Below are 19,510 nucleotides of genomic sequence, written 5' to 3'. Positions count from 1 at the left end.
ATCAGATGAGGTATTTATTTATTTATTTATTTATTTATTTATTTATTTATTTATTAAATTAGTATTAGGTTGTGACAATAAGTAGGGAAAAAACATTATACGTCAAACATTCTCATCCAAAAAAAAAAAGTGAAAAGGGTAGAATAAAAACAAGGAAAGGACATATGAAGAGGGGAGAGACACAACATAATGAAGAAACTTTATACCACCATGAATTATTTAAAAGGAAAAATGTTCACCATTTACTTTGTTGTTCCAAAAATGTAGAAACAAGGGCGCACCTCTTAATCTGGTTTTCTTGATCATTAACTCTTGCATTTTTCTCGCATGCAAGTCTAACCATTAAGTTTGTGAAGCTTTCCTTAAGCAATTAATTTAGGATGAGGGGAATATTTATTTTTCTTAGTGGCAATGCAGTTGTTTTTGCTGCCATTAACAGCGCAGTCATCAGCTGTAAATCATCATCAATGATTTCAGAATGAGTTGTTTCAGAGTTTCTTGAGAGATCAATAATTCCAGACCACAAACCCAAACCCAGCTTCAGGGGCCTATTCTTGCATTGCCAGGGCTGCCAGGAGACATTATTCATTTCATTTCTATACTGCTTTATTTTTTAAAAAAACCCTCAAAAGAGATTTACAACCTACATTAAAACATCACATAAAGCAATCAAGAATGAAAGACAAACAAAATTTACCATTCAAAGCAACATAACAGGAAACTAAAATATAAAATATTTTATTTTTAAAAAAATTACTGTACAAAGGACACCCACAGAATGCACATTCAACGTAGCTAAGTTAACCAAAAAATGATTCAAAAAGAAACACCGCTAAAGGAAGTCAAATACAAAATGTGCATTTAAAACAGTATCATTAACAAGAGAACATTCTCCCACGCCCAAGACGTCTCTCTAACATTATTTCCGGGGAGCGTCTCAAAAGGAACAAGGAAGTCCCGCCTCCAGTCACTCAACCGGCTGCTCCGCTTCTTCCGGCCTCCTTGGCGGTTGCTAAGGAGCGGGCGGGGAGAGAGAGGCGATAACGTCACTGAGACGCTCTCTGTGACGCGAGGTCTTCGCGACGAGCGAGGCTGGATGACGCGCTTTCCGGCGCGCCCGCTTCCTCCGCGGCGGCTATGGCGGCTTCGGGTCCGGCGGCCGGGAGGCCTCGGGGGCGGCCGGCGGCGGCGGCCTCGGTGGGGCAGGAGGAGCTGCGGCGGCTGATGCGGGCGAAGCAGCGCGAGGCGGCGGCCGGGAAGAGGAAGAGGGTCGACTCGCCCTTCGCCAGATACCCTTCCTGCGCGGGGGGGGGGCGGGGCGGGGGGGTCTCCTGCTCTGGGCTCCCATAGCAGCGCTGTGAGGTTTGCAGCTGGGATGGAGACGGGGGAGGAAGGGGTTAGGAAAGAGCTCTGCAGCCGCCACCCGCTGCTGTTGTCTTTGCTCCCCTCCCCGTTCCCAGAGTGGGACCCAACACGGCTTGCAAATAAAACTAAGAACAGCTAGGAGGGAGACAACAATAATTAAAAAACAGTTAAACATTGAGAGAATTAAGCTAAGTATGAATACAAAATACCTACTGAAACCATGCAGATAATCACAGCAAGAAGAAGCAGCATGGGCCAACCCTTTCATTTAGCAGCAGTCAGGTCCCAAGAAGACCCCCCCATAAAATCTCAGAACCAGGAGAGGTTCATTATGAAGTCTTTCAGAGAGCTTCAGCCTAAGACATATTTGTTGTTCCATCAGTGATTATGATGTTACCCAGGTTGCCATAACCGTTTCTGTGTCTCCTTCCCTCTCCCTAACTCGTGGAAACAAGCTGGGCTCAAGACCTGCAACTATACAGTAGTACATTGACTGGCGGGGGCGGGGAGGGGGAAATATGGGTTTGGTTCTGTCCCTTGTGAGGGGGCATTGCCAACTTCTTACCCTCCATTTTCTCCATCCTCACTGCAGTTCCCAATCTTGTCTGAAAGACTGGCTGCATAGTAGTTTATTTATTTCATTTCTGTCTCACCTTTTTGTCATGGAGTTACATGATCCCCCCCCCCCATTTAATGCCCACAACAACCCTATGGGGTAGTCTAGGCTGAGAGCAAGTGACAGCCCAAGGTCACCCAGTGAGCTTCATTGCCAAATGCAGATTCAAACCTTAGTCTCCCAGTTCCTAGTCTGACACTCTAACCACTACACCACATTGGATTTCGTTTTTGGTATAAATGACCAAAATAAATTCATATTTCTTTAATGTGCCACCGAAACTCTTGTTCTTTGCGGAAGCAGACTAGCACAGCTACCCCTTTGGAAAATAAGCTCTTGCTGTATCTCAGTGTAACTTCTATCTCAGTGTAACTCAGTGTAACTCAACCAACAACTTTGTGGTATGGTGTGGGAATGCAGAGTGGTAGCAAAGCAAAAAGTGGCTTAAAAAAAACTAAGTGTACAGTGGTGCCTCGCAAGACGAAAAGAATCCGTTCTGTGATTCTCTTCGTCTAGCGGTTTTTTCGTCTTGCAAAGCAAGCCCATTGACGGATTAGCGCTATTAGTGGCTTTTAGCGGCTTATCTGCTGATTGGATCAGCTGATAAGCGGCTTAGCGGCTTAGAAAAGGGGGGGGAGGGGAAAAAACCAGCAGGAACTCGCAAGACATTGTCGTCTTGCGAAGCAAGCCCATAGGAAATTTGTTTTGCGAAGCACCTCCAAAACGTAAAACTATTTCGTCTAGCGAGTTTTCCGTCTTGCGAGGCATTCGTCTTGCGGGGCACCACTGTACAGGAATCATTGTTATGAAGCCAAGTCTCTTTAATAGCTTCACACATACAAATTTGCATTTTACTTCTCACTTTTAAAAGCTATAATATGGCTTAATAATACGTATTTTAGCCAAGTTTATGTTGCATGTTCAAAGCCCACAACTGCAGTTTTGAGAGGTGGGTTATTTTTATATTCATTTCCTTGATTCCAAATTCTACATATAACAGTTTGGGAAACTTAAGCTGCTCTCTCTGCAACATGCCTGTGAAGAGTGAACTGTTGTGGCAAACACATGTGCTTGGGAAGCAACACAAAGAGGTAAGAGACAGTTCTTTTTTTAAAAAATAATGTGCTTACAACATTTGTGTTATGTGCAAAGCTAAGACTAATAGTTCTTTTCTTAATTACCAATCTAGAAATTGAAATGCACTGACAATGTTAATATGATTCTGCAGTACAATAATACATGAGATCTGATTATCTTACAAACTAGATATAATAGTGCCCCCCATTTTTCCCCATTTAAAACATTGACTTTTAAAAGGATGATTATAACAAAAATGCAAAATTGCTTCATATGCTAAATAGTCTAATTACATAAAAGTAACAATGTCTGTTGCCCCTTGTTGCAGGCTTTCTTGAATCTTGCTTGCTAATATTGCTAGTATTTTGTGGAAAATGTGCTACTTTGTGAAAAGAACTTAAATTCTTCTATGTTGTAATAATTTATTCCTTGGGAATAAAGTACAGGTGCTCATCTGTTGATTTTAATCCCCACCCCTGCAGAAAGTTGAGCAGTTGAGAAATCTTAAACAATCAGTACCAGGTCCTATTCCTGACACCTCATCTTCTCTAAAGAGGAAAACAACCAACACAGAATCTCCAGAACTGAAGAAAGCCAAAGGTATGGAAATGTTAGGCTGTGCTTACTGACCTGGTCATTTTTCTACAGTTCTTCCCCGTTCCCCAGCTGTCTTGAAATCATTTGTGGATTAAATATTTTCCTTGGATGGTGTGTTTTATATAAAATTATATGAAGCTGTTAGGAGCAGTCTGTTGGAGATTTGGGGCACAGTTTGAGTCAGGAGATCTGTGCCCAAGCTGAACCAGGAGCTGGACACCCTGGTGGTCTGCATGAGGACTAATAAACGGAGGCTGACAAGGCAGACAAGTGGTTCCTGCAGCTGAAAACTGGTGGTTTTGCCTCTTCTAGATGCCCTCTCTTTGAAGGGACAGGTACACAGTTAACAGGTGGTGTTGGAACCACATTTGACCATGGATGCACATGTGGTCTCTATGGAGAAGAGTGCTAGTACAATTTGGCCACTGTGACACATGCCTTGGTAACCTCATGTTCTAGAACAGTGGTGCCCAAACTTTTTTTCAAGGAGGGCCAGATTTGATGAAGTGAAGGGCCGTGAGGGCCAACCAAAGTTGTTGCGCTTTTTTTAGGATTGAAATTGTTGAGCTTTTTTTTTTTTAGGGTTGAAGTTGTTAAGGGTTTTTTTGAGGATTTTACCCCATAAACTGCTGAAGGGGACGGATTAGGCCCCCGAAAAGGACTTTGGACATGTCTGCGGTAGAGCCTTTGGCCAACAAGGGAATCAAAGGTGTGCTAAAGGTGGGAAAGGAGATTGCAGAGGAGCTGAACGGATTATTTGCATCTGTCTTCAGAGCAGAAGACTCACAAGTAACATAAAAGTAATAAGGTGAAGCAAGAGAGATGCGAGCCGGGAAGGGCGACGGAAGGGCCTGGCCGGGCGGCAACTCACCTCGCAGGCGGTGCGCCATCCCTTTGGCCCAGGCGAGGCGGCGTCGGCGGCTGCTCGGTGACCTCCTCGCCTGTCTCCTCGTGAGGGAAACGCGGCGTCAGCATCGGGGCGCCTCTGGCGGAGCAAAGCCGCTGGCCTTCGCCTTCCCCTCCGCCTTCCTCCTTTTCGCCGCACTGTCTGCGCCTCCGCTGCCTCCCGCTCTCGGCTGGCCCTCCCGGGCGTCGGGCTCCGAGGGTGAAGGCGCCCCTCCTAGGCCCCACTCCACCACGCCCATCTGCAGCACGGGCTCCGCCGCCGCGCTCCCGCCAGCCGCCCTGGCCGCTTTGCCCACCTCCTCCTCGGGCTCGAAGCCCGGGTTGTCCCGGCTCCAGGCCTGCCTCGAGCAAGACGAGAGCGGCGGCGGCGGCGAGCAAGACGGAGGAGGAGTAGAAGGAGAAGAAGCGACGGCGACGACTCCGCCGCCGCCGCTACTACCCGGCGGGTCCTGCAGCCGCCCCAGCTCCAGATGCTCCAGGCCGCCGGGAGGGCAAAGTCCCGCCATGGCCCCCCGACCCTGGACAAAGGCCACCGCCGCCTCAGAAATTTTCTCTCAGGCCGGCCGTGTAACGGCGTGGGAAGGGAGTGCCTTTGCTTTCTCCACCGCCCGCCTTCCAGCCCCCCATCCCCCCCACAGTGCGCCGCCTCGCAGGGGGAAGCGGGCAGGCCGGGCAGGCGGCTACACGGGCCACATGACGAGGTCTGGTGGGCCGGATTCGGCCCACGGGCCTTGTGTTTGACACCCGTGTTCTAGAATGTTGTAATGCAGTCTTTGTGGTGGTGGTTCTTCCCTTCCAGCTGGTTCATAGGCTGCTGCTAGTGCAGAATGTCATGGGCCAGGTGGTGAGTGGTGCTCTTTACTGAGCACATACCATGCCCATACTCATGGGTCTACACTAACTACCTGTCACCAAACCAATTTTAAGGAGTTGGTATTTACATATAAAGTCTGAAACAATTCCACACCAGCTTACCTGAAAGCCCGGTTAAGGACATTAAATAAAAGAACCCCAGTTAGTCTTGCCATAACTTTATGATTATCACTTTGATGATGCAAAAGGGTTCTTTTTCACTGGGAGCATTAGTGTTACGGAATGCACTCCCACTTGCAATGCTATTTTGCTGGCTTTTGAAAATGATTCTATTACACAGGCATTTTCCCAACCCAAGTCTCCTGTTTTAAGAGACGTAATAGGAATGTTTTATTGAATATTTTAATTATGGATATTTATGTATTAATGTTTCTCTACTTTTTTCTAATTGCCTAGAAGCCTAGTTTGCCTATATATTAAATATAAATGAATTAATAATCAATACAAGTAGTATTTGAGTACCCATAACATGAATGCCAGGCAGAGTTGCTAATAATTATAAATTAGTTTTTGATGGGTACTTGCTAGGACAGAGAACAAATTGTGGTAAAATGCTGGAGGTAACCATTCATGGTTTCTAGTCAACTAGATGTGCCCTTGTATATTACACACTGTAGCTGCTGCTATGGTGCAGTGTTTAAAATGCTGGGGGGGCGGTGTTTTGAATAAATGCACCCAAAGGGGGTGAATTTAATCTTGGTTAAAGGTCCTAGCCTTAGAGTGGAAGATTAAAGCTATGTTTAGGTAAACTACAGTTTTATGTGATTGGGAAGGCTACACAAAATTTTTTTAACTGATTTTATATCTACTGTTTTTTGTATTTTTCCTGTTGCCACATTAATTGCTTTTGTTTCTGATGTTTTTGATCGGTTTTATATTTGTTTTATGGTTCTTTTTTGCAGGCTATCTTGAAAACCTAGATTAATAAAATTATGTTTAATTTTAAAAACACACCTTTACATAAGGAAATTTCAGCTGCCTGCAGTGCCTGTGTTTCTTGGAGTAACTGTCCTATGAATTGTTCTTTTAACACACCGTCACCTGACTGTAGTAACCACTTTAACACTGGTCAAACCTCAGCTCAATTACCTGGAAAAAAAAACCTGTTATACTGATCTATTACTATTTATTAAATTTGTATACCACCATTCATCCACAGATCTAAAAGAGATGACAGTGCAATGTGGATGGAAGAAGGTGCTATTTTTCAATAGTTTTAAAGTCCTGACTTGGAGGTGTCACTCTATCCATTTAAGACATATTTTAAGGCTGGATAATGTGGGTTGCTATGTCAGCAAAAAAGTAGCCTCAGAGGGATTCAGTGACATCACAGTCACTGCGTCACAATCATTGGCGTCATAAGTTTTTATCGTCTCCTGCACTCAGAGGTAGAGAGTGTGCTGAGAGAGAGAGACTTGCCCAGGTTGCCCCCATTGAACTTCATGACTTGAGTGGGGATTTGAACTTGGCTGACCTTAGTCACACGGCTGATCCAGAGTTCTTCCTGGGTCACTGCAGCTTGGGTGTGAAGTTCCTCTTTGTGTTCTTTTTCTGTTTTAAATGTGACAGAACTCTGATAAAATGTTTTGCAGATTCAAGGGACCATCCACAAACACTCTCTTCTGGGTAAGTTGTGATGGTTGTTATTAGCTCTGTTTTTACATTTTCTTTTTTCATAGTTATTGATATGAACAGGATGTTATATTTGTTATTCATTACCTGAAGTCCTAACTGGTGCTGAGAAATTTGCTTTCAAACAAGGTGGTTTGAATGTTCCCATATGACAATTGTTCAATTGCAGTGGCTGACAACATTATTTCCATTATACTACAGTTACTTCAGAGAAAATTATCTTATTTCATGGGGAGTCCCAGATGGGGACACCAGTTGGAGGTGACCACCATGTGGAAAGCTGTTTGGGAAACACAGAGTTAGCATGGGGAATGTCTGTTTAAGGGAGAAAAGTTTTGTTTTTGTTTTTTAAATCACCTTAGGTGTACTTGAAATAATTGTCTTGATTCTGGCTTGTATTATGATGGAATGTTTTTAAGTGTTGTGGAAAGCCAGCCAGATGGGCGGGGCATAAATAATAAAATTATTGTTATTGTTATTATTTCATTTTTTAAGGCTGCCAGCAGATTTTTTTGGGAAAAATGAACAAGCAGAAGCAGAAAAGACCTCTTGCAAAGCTTCAAGTGGTGGCTTATTACTTGGAGACTCTGAAGAGGAGGAGGAGGAAGAGGCAGAAGAGATGGCCAAAGAAATCCAGGACAACAGCAGCAAACCTCCTTTGTCATCCACTGTGCAGCATACAGCAACACCAGCCCACCCTCAAAAAGTAGACACCACTGCTTTACCATCAGGTAACTCTGGGACTTTCTCTGCTGACTTTACAGTGAAAAAATATAGAGCGTTCCAAGGCCACTCTAGCTGATGCAGCCCAATCGCCTTCTCAAATCTGGCCGGCGAACGGTCCAAGAATCTGCATGTTTTTAGATGAGTAGAATATGTGCTTTTATTTAAAATGCACCTCTGGGTTATTTGTGGGGCATAGGAACAGTGGACCGGCCCACAGTTGAAAAAGGTTGCTGATCCCTGTACTAATATCTGGTGATTTTTAAATACATGAGTCCCCAAATGGTATTATGAACAAGCAAACAGTTTATTTTATAACTTAGTGTATGTTATAGCTTTTGTCTACAAGAGGTGTAAATTTGGTGCTTTTCTAAAAAAAAGTGCACAGTTGCGACAAATTGAGCTTCAGTGCTACACTATTCAGGATTCAGGATTAGGATAGACCTATCCTAATAAATTTTGTCTAGTCATTTTAAAGTAGTGGTCATCACCAACATGCAGCCCAGTCCTATGCTTGTGTGCTCGGATATATTTACTGAGTCCAGTGGGACTACTGCTAAGTTAAGTGTGCACAGTATTTCAATCTAAGCAGTGGTGAATCTTGTAAGTTAATCATTCTGTGAAGTACTTCCTTTTGTTGATACTTATATCAACTTTATCGGTTCATCTCAAGGTTTGAGTGATCTCAGTTTTTCCGTCTCTGCTCATCGTTTGTGCAATTAATACACCCATTTTTAGTGACTTTGGCTTTCAAATTGTGCATATTACACAGACAGTGATTCTTTTCTCTATTGCAGACTATTCAGACAATAAAACTTTAGCTGCACCTTTAGTTTCCCATTCTGGCTCTATTCAGAAAGCAGAAATACAAGAAAAAGTTGTGGAAAGGTAAGCCAGCCAGTGTAAAGGTTTTCCTTCCTATTTTAATTTGTAATTAAATGTGTTTGGGTTCTCATAATTAATAATCCTCAGTATGCCTAGTTAGTATATTAGTACTTTTTTAAAAAGAAGTCACAGTCTGATGAGATAAACCAGTATTTTAACAGTGTTCGTAACTTAAACAATTAGGACCCCATACATAATGGAGCTTTGAGAAAGCAGTGTATTAGGAGAATGGCTTCTTGCACTTGTTTCCTTTATCTTTATTGGATCTTGGAGGTTTGGAAAAATTAAACTTACAGTGCCAGTTGATATGGTTAGCTCAAAAGGGGTGCCTTCATTTCTCCTCAACCTCAGGCCAGGGGGTGGGAGCGCTAGTTGGCATTGTGTTGGTTGCTCTGTTCTCGGTGCAGATATCTGATCTGCTGTTTTGAAGGAGTTAAAACTAGTGCAGAATTGGCTCAAGACAAGCCATCACCTTAACATTTCAGGAAAGAAAACACTGCGGAGGCCTTGCCAGAGGGATTTTTTGATGATCCTGAAGTGGATGCAAAGGCAAGTGTGATTTGTTCCGATTTCAGCACATGTCAATTCTTTGAGGAATTAATTCAGCTAGTCAGCTAGCGATTACAGAAGCTGAATAAAAGATTTACATAACGATTGAAATGCTTTGTGGTATCCTTCTGTAGACGATTTGATTAACTTGCAGCAGTTTTGGTGTTGCAATTAGCATTGGCTTTCTCTAAGTTTGTGTTGAATATTGTCTGACATGAATCAAAAGTACAGATGGGAAGGCCTGGGGAAAAACTGGGAAAATTGGGAAAAAAACACCCTTGTTTTAATTCCAACTTTTCTGGGTTTTTTTCCAGGCCTTCCCATCTTTAATCAAGAGTAAATGATCCTACTAGCCAGGATGCTGTATTCCTCATATGCAGTCAGATTTATCTCTGCTGTTCTTGTAGGTGGTTGACAAATAGTGCAGTGAGACTGTTAATTAGCACACCTGTACATAGCTAGCTGAAATGTGATGTTTATTCTGTGATGCCCTAGATTTTGCAGAATTAATGGATGTGGGGCTGACAAAAGATATAGCAAGGTTGAGAATAAATGTCCATGTAAAATGAAGGTAGACAGTGTATTGGGGCAATGTAGAGATCAGCCTTTGCTTCTAAACTCTTAGAATAAATGCATTAAAAAATTCAAAATGCACATCTATAATCCTGCCTTTCTTCCTTTAATTACCATCTTGCCTCCTCCTGCCCCCCTCTCTTTCCAGCAGCCCACACAGATGTGCAGATACAGCTGGAGAGCTTTCTAAGCACTCACTTTGCTTAGTTGCTAAGAGTCCCAGCCACACTTCCTCATCTTCAACAGAAACAGCTAGAATTTTTTTGGTTTGGGAGTAGCCAAAGCAGTATCTCCCTTGAGATCATTTCTCTCCAGAAACTTTTCCTTGGGAGACGTTCCTTTAGTATAGCTGAAGGAGCGCCTCCACCACCTTCATTCAGCCTGGACACTGTGAAGTCCTCCAAGGATCTCCTGGTGGTTCCCTCACTGCGAGAAGTGAAGTTACAGGGGGCCAACAGAGGGCCTTCTCAGTAGTGGCACCCTCCCTCTGGGACGCCCTCCCGTCTGATGTCAAGGAGGTAAACAACTACACAGCTTTTAGAGGACATCTGAAGGCAGCCCTGTTTAGGGAAGTTTTTAATGTTTGACGTTTTATTATGTTTTTATATTTTGCTGGAAGCCGCCTAGAGTGGCTGGAGAAACCCAGCCAGATGTATAAGTAATAAAATTATTATCATTATTAAGTTTGGTGAGTGTTGGTGGCCTTTTCTCCAGGAACCTTCCTTATCTTTACAGGTTAGGAGATGGGGAAGAGTGTTCTTGAGTAATACTTTATGTTCCTTAGTAATCACATTCAGCCATAGTAGCTGCATTTCAGAAACCTCCTCTAGATTGTACATTGAAGTGACCTTTAAAAAAATTATCTCCAGAGTCATAGGGACTGAAAACCAGGATACCTGTAACAACAACAACTTAATATTTATACCCTGCCCATCTGGCTGGGTTTCCCTAGCCACTCTGGACGGCTCTCAACAGAATTAAAAGCACAATAAACCATCAAACATTAAAAACTTCCCTAAACAGGGCTGCCTTCAGATGTCTTCTAAAAGTCAGATAGTTGTTCATTTCCTTGACATGTGTAAACGCTCCGACTACTTACCTGTTTCAAGCAGGTCCATGTGTGTTTAGTATTTTTATATCCAGAAGACATCTTAAAACAAGAAAGGAAAAGCAAATTTCTATCCCTTTCTGTCTTAATAATTTAAATTGGGGGGGGGGGGGAGTTCTGCTGGTCCCTGTTGGACTGAATGGAAGCTGCCCAAATCAGAGAAGGGGCTTCTGGTTCTTTTTTCCTTCTGTTTGTTTGTTTCCTGTGCCTGCCTGAATGTTCCTGATATTTAACCTCTGGAAGACGTTAGAAGTTTAGCTTAGGAAGAGTTCTGATGCCTGTTTACCAATATTGTTGTGGTTTGCATATGCTAATTGTTGCTGCCTGTCTTTGAATTTGCCTCTGAGGGTTGAAGAAGCACATGCTTTTGAAATAGACCTTGATATAATTTCTTACTGATCAAGCATTAACTGAATTCTTTTAAACTTTTATTGTCCAATATGTAACAAATTAAAAAAGGCAGACCATAGTACACAAGGGGTTGGTGGTACTACATCTAAAACATTCACAAAGAGCAAAAGCAATGTATGGTTAATGAAGTGTATATTCTCATGATAAGTTACTTTGAAATGATTTACGTATTGTTATATTGTAGCATAATTAATCATTCAGAATCAAAGCACACAACTTGCTTTTACATGGATGAAATGTGTCTCACTTCTGGAGGGGGAAACAAATGCACAAAACAGAGCTATAAGCATGGTCTTACAAATAATTCCAATGAAAGTTGATTTCCCCCAATTACTCTATTTAGCCTGAAGTATATTTAGCTGACATTGGTATGGCAAGCTATCTGGCTTGTTGCAGCTTTCAGAAGGATGAGTCTTGCTATAGCTTCTCACACTCCCCCCCCACCATATTTTTGTCTGCCCCTTTGCCTTCCTCCTCATACTGTGCAGCAACTCTCTCTTAACCATCCTTGTGTTGAAGGAGGGGGGCAGATATAAGGTATGAGGGGGGAATGAACAGAAGAAGCTGGGCCTGAGATTTGGGTCTGGCATGCCCAATAAGGGTAAAGAGGCTGTCTGGCCAGTTGCTGTGTCCTTGCTCCTGAGTTATGCATGTGATCATGTATAGATCAACACCTGTTAGTTGTAGTAGTGGCTAAATGTGAATCAAGAAGCCTACAGCCATGATCTTGGTGGGTGGTCTTAGATGGGGCTGGGCGATACCTGGTTTTCAACTTCATGATATATCATTAGCTAAACATTGCAATATGCTGATATATCACAATGTCTGAAATAAGGATGGAGCTATGTGGAGGCATTGGCTGGCTGCATGGTCCCCCCCCCCCCACATCGTGATTTTTGCATAGCGCGCGCACTTCATGATTTGCAATATATTGCCAGGTCAGAAATTATGAAACCAGTATCATGGTATGGACTTCAAACTAGTTTTGGACAGTATATGAACATATTGCTTAGTCTTAGATAAGCTGCTCCCTCTCTTCCTCTCTCTCTCTCTCTCTCAGCCCCCTAATATTACCTGGGTAATATTAACCTTGCTTTCAGGAAGATGTGCATGAGATGCTTTGGGACACAATATAGTGTAGTAGTGATATGATAACTCATAATGTACTGCTGCTGAATTTTGAAGGACCATATGTCCCATAGCAGTGTAATTTTTTTGTCTTTTGTTAACGTTTTTTGGGTAAGATCCAAAACATGTGTAACAAGGACAGACATTTTATGGTACCCAAGCTAGGAGCCAAGCAGTTAGGGAAGTATTGCTGAATCCATTGATGCTAGAATATTCTGTGGTGCCAGAAGGCTAATGACTCTTATTCTAAATATCAAGGAGTTAGGGGGCTAAGTAGATAGCATATAGTAGATAACAAATGTGTGTTCATTCTTAGTAGCTCACATATTGCTTTCATCTGCTCTCTTTGATGTCCCTTAGTGTGTTTAAGTTGACAATGCATTGCAGTGCAAACTGGTAGCACACGATCTGAAATGAGGATTCTCTTTCTGTGTGTGTGTCTCTCTCTCTCTCTCTGAATATAGCTTCAAGTTGTCTAGATAAATTGTTTGCTTCGAAAAAACCAGCAACTTAGCAACCAAGTTCTCCTTGCTTGCAGCATGAAGTAGAAGTAGAACCAATAATGAGAAATAGGAATAGAGCCTTCCACAAATTGCTCATCTTTCTCATTTCATAGGTGAGGAAGGTTGATGCTCCAAAGGATCAGATGGACAAAGAATGGGATGAATTCCAGAAGGCTATGCGACAAGTCAACACTGTAAGTTGATGCCTCCTGTTTTGAATTGCTTGCACATGCAGAACTAGAACTTGGCAGAGTGACATTCCACTGCATTTGCTGACTGTTTTAATATCGGTTAAAATCATTTTATAAGCTAGCTGTGGTCCGAGTATCCCCGCTTCAAACAGTGAAGTGAAGAAACTTTAGTAACAGATAACACTGCACCAAAAATTGTGATGAAGTTTGCTTTTTAAAAATTTGATCAGCATATCCTATCTAGCAGGAATGCAGGGTGTATATTCTGTCAGGTCAGATGGCCTGATACTGTCACCATTCACTTTCATTTTTTCAGGTCTGGTGCACTTGATGTTTTAAGTTTGTATACTTTATACATATACTCTATATATGCAATAATTATCTGGCTCTGGATTGGATTGAACATTCCTCCCATGTGGCTTCATTTTTACTGCAAGATTTGCCTCACCACATCCGCTGTTGACTAGATCTGTGGTTCTCACATTCTGCTTTTAAAAACCAATCCCTTTGAATGTGATCACTCAGCAACTTCACTTGTGCCTGTGAACTTTGCTTTCAAACTCTGGTGTTGCAGAAAGTTTTCCATGAATGAATTGTTGGGAGAAGACTGTTGTAGAGCAGTCATCCTATTCTGAAATGCACTCGGTGCTATAAACACGGTAGATGTTCATACAAGATCAGCCGTGGACACATTTTGTGAACATTAGTGGTGCACAAGGGCTCTTCTTGGTTACATGTTGGCCACTGGTTGCACAGCATCTCCAAGACACTCAACTTTGAGAAAGTATATGCTGAAAGAAATAACAGGTTAAAATATATTTTGGAAATCAGATTGTTAACAGAATTCTTAAACGCGAGTTTCATCATCAGTGCTCATATACTAAGGCACCAAGATCTTCTTTGTTTGGGTTTGTCACTTTCAAAACGTATTGTGGTGGGTCAGAGCAAGCTGGCTTTCTCTTAACTTGTAGTTAAGATAATAGGAGCAAGCCATATTCTCCCTTTTACCTGCTGCCATAAGCAGGTTAAGACCACATTCCTTCTTAATCCAGGGTTTTAGTTTGCTTAAATTCAGGTTAAGTGGAGAGCATAGCCAGTTTTGGAGAATCTGTTGCCAGGAGGAGGCATAATCCTGTAGCTTGCTCCTAGTTTTCTCACTGCAGTAAAGAGAAGGCAAAGCTTACTTTTACATCAATACAGTTTTGTTACGGAAAATAATACCCACCTTTTCTGAGTTAGATTTCAGAAGCTATAGTAGCTGAAGAAGATGAGGAAGGGCGACTCGACCGTCAGATTGGAGAAATAGATGAGCAGATGTAAGTAAATTAAAACCTGATTTCAAAAAGCTTAATGTAAACGCACTGCTTGAAATTAAATACAACAAAATTCTGCAACTTTTATATAACACACACCACTCTTACTGTTGTGTTTTTGCTAGTCAAGGGGTAAGGAGAAGAGATTCTTTGGGAACTGAATTCTGCAGCTACTATCACATTCCACAGCTGTGGGCTTCCTTGTACCTGCTACATCTCCCCATCCTCTCACACACATGGCTAGATAGAATCAAGTGATGAAATTTGGAGGAAGGCCCTAAAGTTCATAGACATGCAAAGTGTCAAAAGTTCTCCTAGACTTTTTAAACTCTTCCATTTCTGTACAAGAGCACTTTAGATGCGCAATTAAGAATTGCATGGCTTAGGACATTTGCCAGTTCCACAGCTTTGGAATGGTTAGCCCCGTGCATGAGATCACAACAGGATTCTTAAAGCCAACTTCCATACTTACTTTTGGGTCCAGCTCTTCTCATATCTGACTCTAACCGAAAGTAGATGAGGTTCTGGAGCAAGAGTGGCTAACCTGTGGCACTCTACATTTTTTTCGTCCCTAACTCCCAGCAGCCCCAGCCACCATGGTCAATGTTCAGAGAAGATAGGAGTTTTGCAACAGCTCAAGGATCACAGGTTGACCACCACCCAGACTCCTGTTGTCTCCTTTCCATGCCTTGCCCCTTGTATCCTGTTGTCCACAGCTAAAACACGTCCTTAAGCACAATGATACAGTAAGCTCACCCTAATATTATAAAATATCTGGAGGGACCAAGGAACTTTTTTGTATTGGCGTGGCTTCACTTTGGGTGTAGGCTTTGCTGCACAATGTAAGACTACCTCTCCCCGCTCCTTCCTTAGCTGGTGACTCCCAAGTGGAAGCAGGAACATGGAAACTGGTGGAGGGGACTGTTTGAGGTCTCTTCAGACTTGTTGATTAATGAATCACTTCCTTTTTTCTTTTGTAGCCAAATAACTTTACATGAGTTTAGAGTATCCTTAACTTTTTTATTGTCAGCTCTGGAAATGTAACTGGCTTTGGCTGTCAAGCTGACACTTTTGTACCATAAAAGTTTTCAAAATAAATTTAGTGAAAGTTGCTGCTTCCTGTTCCTTCAGTGCTTCATTAATCTGTGTCTAGCCTTTTGTCAATATAGAAAATGTATTAAATTGCTTTCTGTTCTTGACTCAGAAGTGCAGAACTATTATTCATTTGTAGGTTAAAAAAAATAAAAGATTAAAAACAGAGATGCAAAATATAGTGGAATAAAATTATTTTCCAAAAATCAATAGTTTTCAAATTGTTCCAGAAAACCTTGGAAGTCTATATAAAATTCTTTAGTGAACCAATCAGGCGCTTTTCCTTCCATTTGCCGTCCAAGAAAGGAAGATTGTCTGGTTGCATTCTAAGCATTTATGCAGTCTGCTTGGTGACAGAGGTGTTCCACAGGCCAGCCCAGTATTCTGCATGACATGAGCGGCTTGCACAGTGCTCAGGGCTTTGGTGCAAGATACCCAGGAGTTCACTGGAAGAAAGGTCAATGTGGCAAGTGTTCCCTGAAGGAAAGCCATCTGAAAACCACCTCCTAAATAGCAGACAGTGGCCCCAGTGCAAGTACAGCTTGCTAGGCTTACCCTTTGCACCCCAAAAGGACAAGTAAAAATAAGTTGGAAAAGTCTGAACTCATTCAGTGATAGCAGCTCAGGTTCTTGGACAAAGTACCATAGGCTTGAATTGACTGAGTTAATGTTAATGTTGTGTGTGAGAAACTGCTATGTTCTTTCCAAAGATATGAAGACTGTGAACTTAAAAGGCACAGCATTGCAGCTTTTCACTTAAGCAACAGAAGAGGGCAAATTATTATTTTTAATTTTACCCTAGTGAATGTTTCCGCCGTGTTGAACAACTGCGTGACCGCCAGGAAGTACTGAAGGATAAACTGAAGGAAGCCATGAGACTAAGAGCTGCACAGGTTGAGGACGGCGAGACTGGCAGTGATGACGAAGGAGAACTGCATGACCTCCTCTCTCAGGACTGGAGGGCAAAAGGAACATCGTTGTAGCTGCTAGGAGCCAATCTCCCGGTGGGTGGGTGGTATTTTGGTCTTCTAGCACACTTAGGATAAAATATTTATTTAAAGAATCCTGCAGGTATTGAAATGTGTAAAAATATGTTTATAGGGTTAAGAATAGAAAAAGCCATTGTAAAGAGTTGTATATTGTAAAAACTTTTTTTTAAAAAAAATGTAATTGTAGCTTTCCTATTAAGATCTACAGAAAATGTTTTATTTGCTCTATGAATCCAGTGTAGCTTCTGTTGCGTCACCTGTGCTGTTTTAATACCAATTAAAAGTGTTAGGGTCTAGGGAACACATAGGGGAGTGTGAGGCCAAGCCGTTGGAGCATGCTGCAGGGCAAAGCAGGGCTTTGACTTGGGGAACCCCAGCCAGGGCTACACAGGGCTTGGTGCCGGATCCATGGACTCTCACCTCCATGCCTTCTCCCAATACGTATTTGAAATACTCCTTGGATTCAAAGGTGGTTTTCCATTTGGCAGGGGGCGGGAGCTCCTGTTTGAGAAAATAAGTCTAAAGCCTGTACACAGTACATCTTTTACTGTAAGATTCCTAAGTATTTAGTTACTTGTAGATGCTAGTTAACCTGTATGATCCTAGAAAAACTTCCTTGCTGCCTTGGACTTACTGTCTTTTTCTAGTATAGTTTAGAAAATACTTAAAGACAGCCCTGAATGATGGCTACTGGGTTAAACAGAACAAGAGAAATTTTGCCCTGTGTGCTTTGCACAATATGTGTTGGTTAATTTATAGAGCGAGTACGTACAACCATGAGTAGACATTTCACTTTAATTATCCATTCCCCCCCCCCCCCCCCAGTTCACACACCAGTAACTGGCATTTTTAGGCTGTTTGGGCTCTATGCCACTGAAACCTTTTCTCAGGAGCAATGTAATGCAATCCGATCTGAAATAGCAAAGACATGATTTTTTTTTCTAATTAATGATGCTGCCATAAATAAAGTAAAATGTTGTTTGGAATAGATATTCCAATAAAATACTTTCTCTGAAGGAGTTGTGTTTTTTTACTGTGGTATAAGCGCTGCTGTCAGTTTCAGCACTTGGCCCTAACCTATAAGAATTATGTTTGGATATTGCCTAGTAATATTTCCTGAAGTCAAACATTAGTAGTGTGGATGTCAACAGTAAGGAAAGGCCTATTAATCCATCAGTTATGTCCTGGATACCTGTATTTTTAAAGGGATTGTTCATCATCCAAAGAGCTACCTGGGTTTATCTAAGGGATTTGTTTCAGCCCAGTGGCATTCTTTGTGTCTTTTCTTTTAATAACACTTCAGCTACCACTGTCATATTATATTGTTTCTTGACACCCCTCAGCTCCACAAGTAGTTTTAATGTGGCACAGCAGCCTGATTTTTGTGAAATGTACCTGAATCATAGAATCATAGAGTTGGAAGAGACCACAAGGGCCATCGAGTCCAACCCCCTGCCAAGCAGGAAACACCATCAGAGCACTCCTGACATATGGTTGTCAAGCCTCTGCTTAAAGACCTCCAAAGTAGGAGACTCCAACACACTCCTTGGCAGCAAATTCCACTGTCGAACAGCTCTTACTGTCAGGAAGTTCTTCCTAATGTTTAGGTGGAATCTTCTTTCTTGTAGTTTGGCTCCATTGCTCCGTGTCCGCTTCTCTGGAGCAGCAGAAAACAACCTTTCTCCCTCCTCTATGTGACATCCTTTTATATATTTGAACATGGCTATCATATCACCCCTTAACCTCCTCTTCTCCAGGCTAAACATGCCCAGCTCCCTTAGCCGTTCCTCATAAGGCATCGTTTCCAGGCCTTTGACCATTTTGGTTGCCTTCCTCTGGACACGTTCCAGTTTGTCTGTGTCCTTCTTGAATTGTGGTGCCCAGAACTGGACACAGTACTCCAGGTGAGGTCTGACCAGAGCAGAATACAGTGGCACTATTACTTCCCTTGATCTAGATGCTATACTCCTATTGAGTATTGTGCTCCTATTGTGCTCATGGACATGCCACGCTGGACATGGATTCTCTCCAGAACCTCCCACAGACCCGGCAAGCTTTTGCAAACATAATAATATCCTATTCAAAATACTATTGGTATGTAGAGAACCATTTCCACATGGATGATACCTGTGGTTTTTTTCATTAAGCCACTCACTCAACATGTTGGCTGAAAGTTCCCATTAAGCAGATTATTGTGCAATACTCTTTTAAGATGCCATATTAGGTTGCAATGCTTTCCCCCAATAAGCACCAGGCCTAATTGCAATTATGTCAAACTTTTAATTGTTAATGCAAAACAAGCCATAGGTCTGAACTCATTGGTGACAAGTCACAAAAATAGTATTTGATCAACATCTTCGTTACAAAGTTAAAAATCACAACAGCTATTTGTATGCACAAAGCTAAGATGTGGTTTTTAAAGTCAGGAAAACCTTTATTTATAAAAAACAGCTTATTTAGTTTATCAAGTCTATACTTAATATATAGTGGTTTAAAACATCAACAGCCCATGCTTTGTACAGACTGGCCAGAGCATGAACATCTACAGAAATTTTTAAAAATAATAATCATCTGTTACTGTTCCTTGCTGAGCCTCAAGATTATTAAACCAGAATAGCAATGAAAGCAACACAGGAGTTGGGAAGCACAGTTGCTTAGAGTAAAAGTGTTTATTTTGAGATCTTGGAAGAGTAATAAAGTTAGAAAGGACCACTTCCTCTGTTGATTAGTCCATAGAAAGCATTGTCTCATGAGGCTTCAGAAAAGTCCTGTCAGGGAGCTCAAGCCCTAGTGCATGCTGGGACACATTACAGAGCCCCGAGGCCAGTGACTTCTGAAGAGAGCCTGAAATGCAGGAACAAAAATCAGGGGAAGGGGAGCAAAAAAGGAAAAGAAAAACAGGAAGGAAAACTTCTCACCATTTTAAAAAACACTTGAGTACAACCGGCATAGAACGGCATTTCAATCCAAGCAAATTCT

The 19,510-nt window shown here is 42.1% G+C and overlaps 2 protein-coding genes across 3 annotated transcripts in view; one reads left to right on the top strand and one right to left on the bottom strand.

Moving 5' to 3' along the window:
* The first annotated feature begins 1,122 nt into the window (after positions 1–1,122).
* ZNF830 (zinc finger protein 830) lies at positions 1,123–17,547 on the top strand. The gene is made up of 10 exons (XM_081168598.1): positions 1,123–1,292; positions 2,976–3,072; positions 3,541–3,658; positions 7,027–7,060; positions 7,562–7,797; positions 8,587–8,677; positions 9,160–9,223; positions 13,060–13,140; positions 14,377–14,453; positions 16,345–17,547. The coding sequence occupies exons 1-10, from the start codon at positions 1,138–1,140 to the stop codon at positions 16,523–16,525; spliced, it is 1,134 nt and encodes a 377-aa protein (XP_081024724.1). The 5' UTR covers positions 1,123–1,137; the 3' UTR covers positions 16,526–17,547.
* The window catches only part of LOC308572470 (poly(rC)-binding protein 3-like), a 191,057-nt gene continuing 184,879 nt past the window's right edge, over positions 13,333–19,510 (bottom strand). Inside the window, exon 13 of one of the 2 annotated variants that reach the window (XM_081168576.1) lies at positions 13,333–13,928. In XM_081168576.1, the coding sequence (XP_081024702.1) occupies positions 13,868–13,928 (61 nt within the window). In that variant the 3' untranslated portion in view covers positions 13,333–13,867. Of the gene's footprint in view, positions 13,929–18,791; positions 19,376–19,510 lie in introns of those variants that run through there. The other variant, XM_081168577.1, reaches the window with a different exon arrangement.

Source organism: Podarcis bocagei (genome assembly GCF_964188305.1).
Source record: "Podarcis bocagei genome assembly, chromosome: 13".
Taxonomy (NCBI): domain Eukaryota; kingdom Metazoa; phylum Chordata; class Lepidosauria; order Squamata; family Lacertidae; genus Podarcis; species Podarcis bocagei.
The sequence above is the reverse complement of the archived record's forward strand: the minus strand, read 5'-3'. Positions and strand labels throughout refer to the sequence as shown.

What these genes read in the sequence shown, in the direction of transcription:
- ZNF830 (XM_081168598.1), top strand. Translation starts at nt 1,138, where the DNA reads ATGGCGGCTTCGGGTCCGGCGGCCGGGAGGCCTCGGGGGCGGCCGGCG. An exon ending in GACTCGCCCTTCGCCAGATA is followed by an intron (nt 1,293 to 2,975) that starts CCCTTCCTGCGC and finishes AAATTCTACATA; the next exon opens with TAACAGTTTGGGAAACTTAA. An exon ending in CCACAAACACTCTCTTCTGG is followed by an intron (nt 7,061 to 7,561) that starts GTAAGTTGTGAT and finishes TCATTTTTTAAG; the next exon opens with GCTGCCAGCAGATTTTTTTG.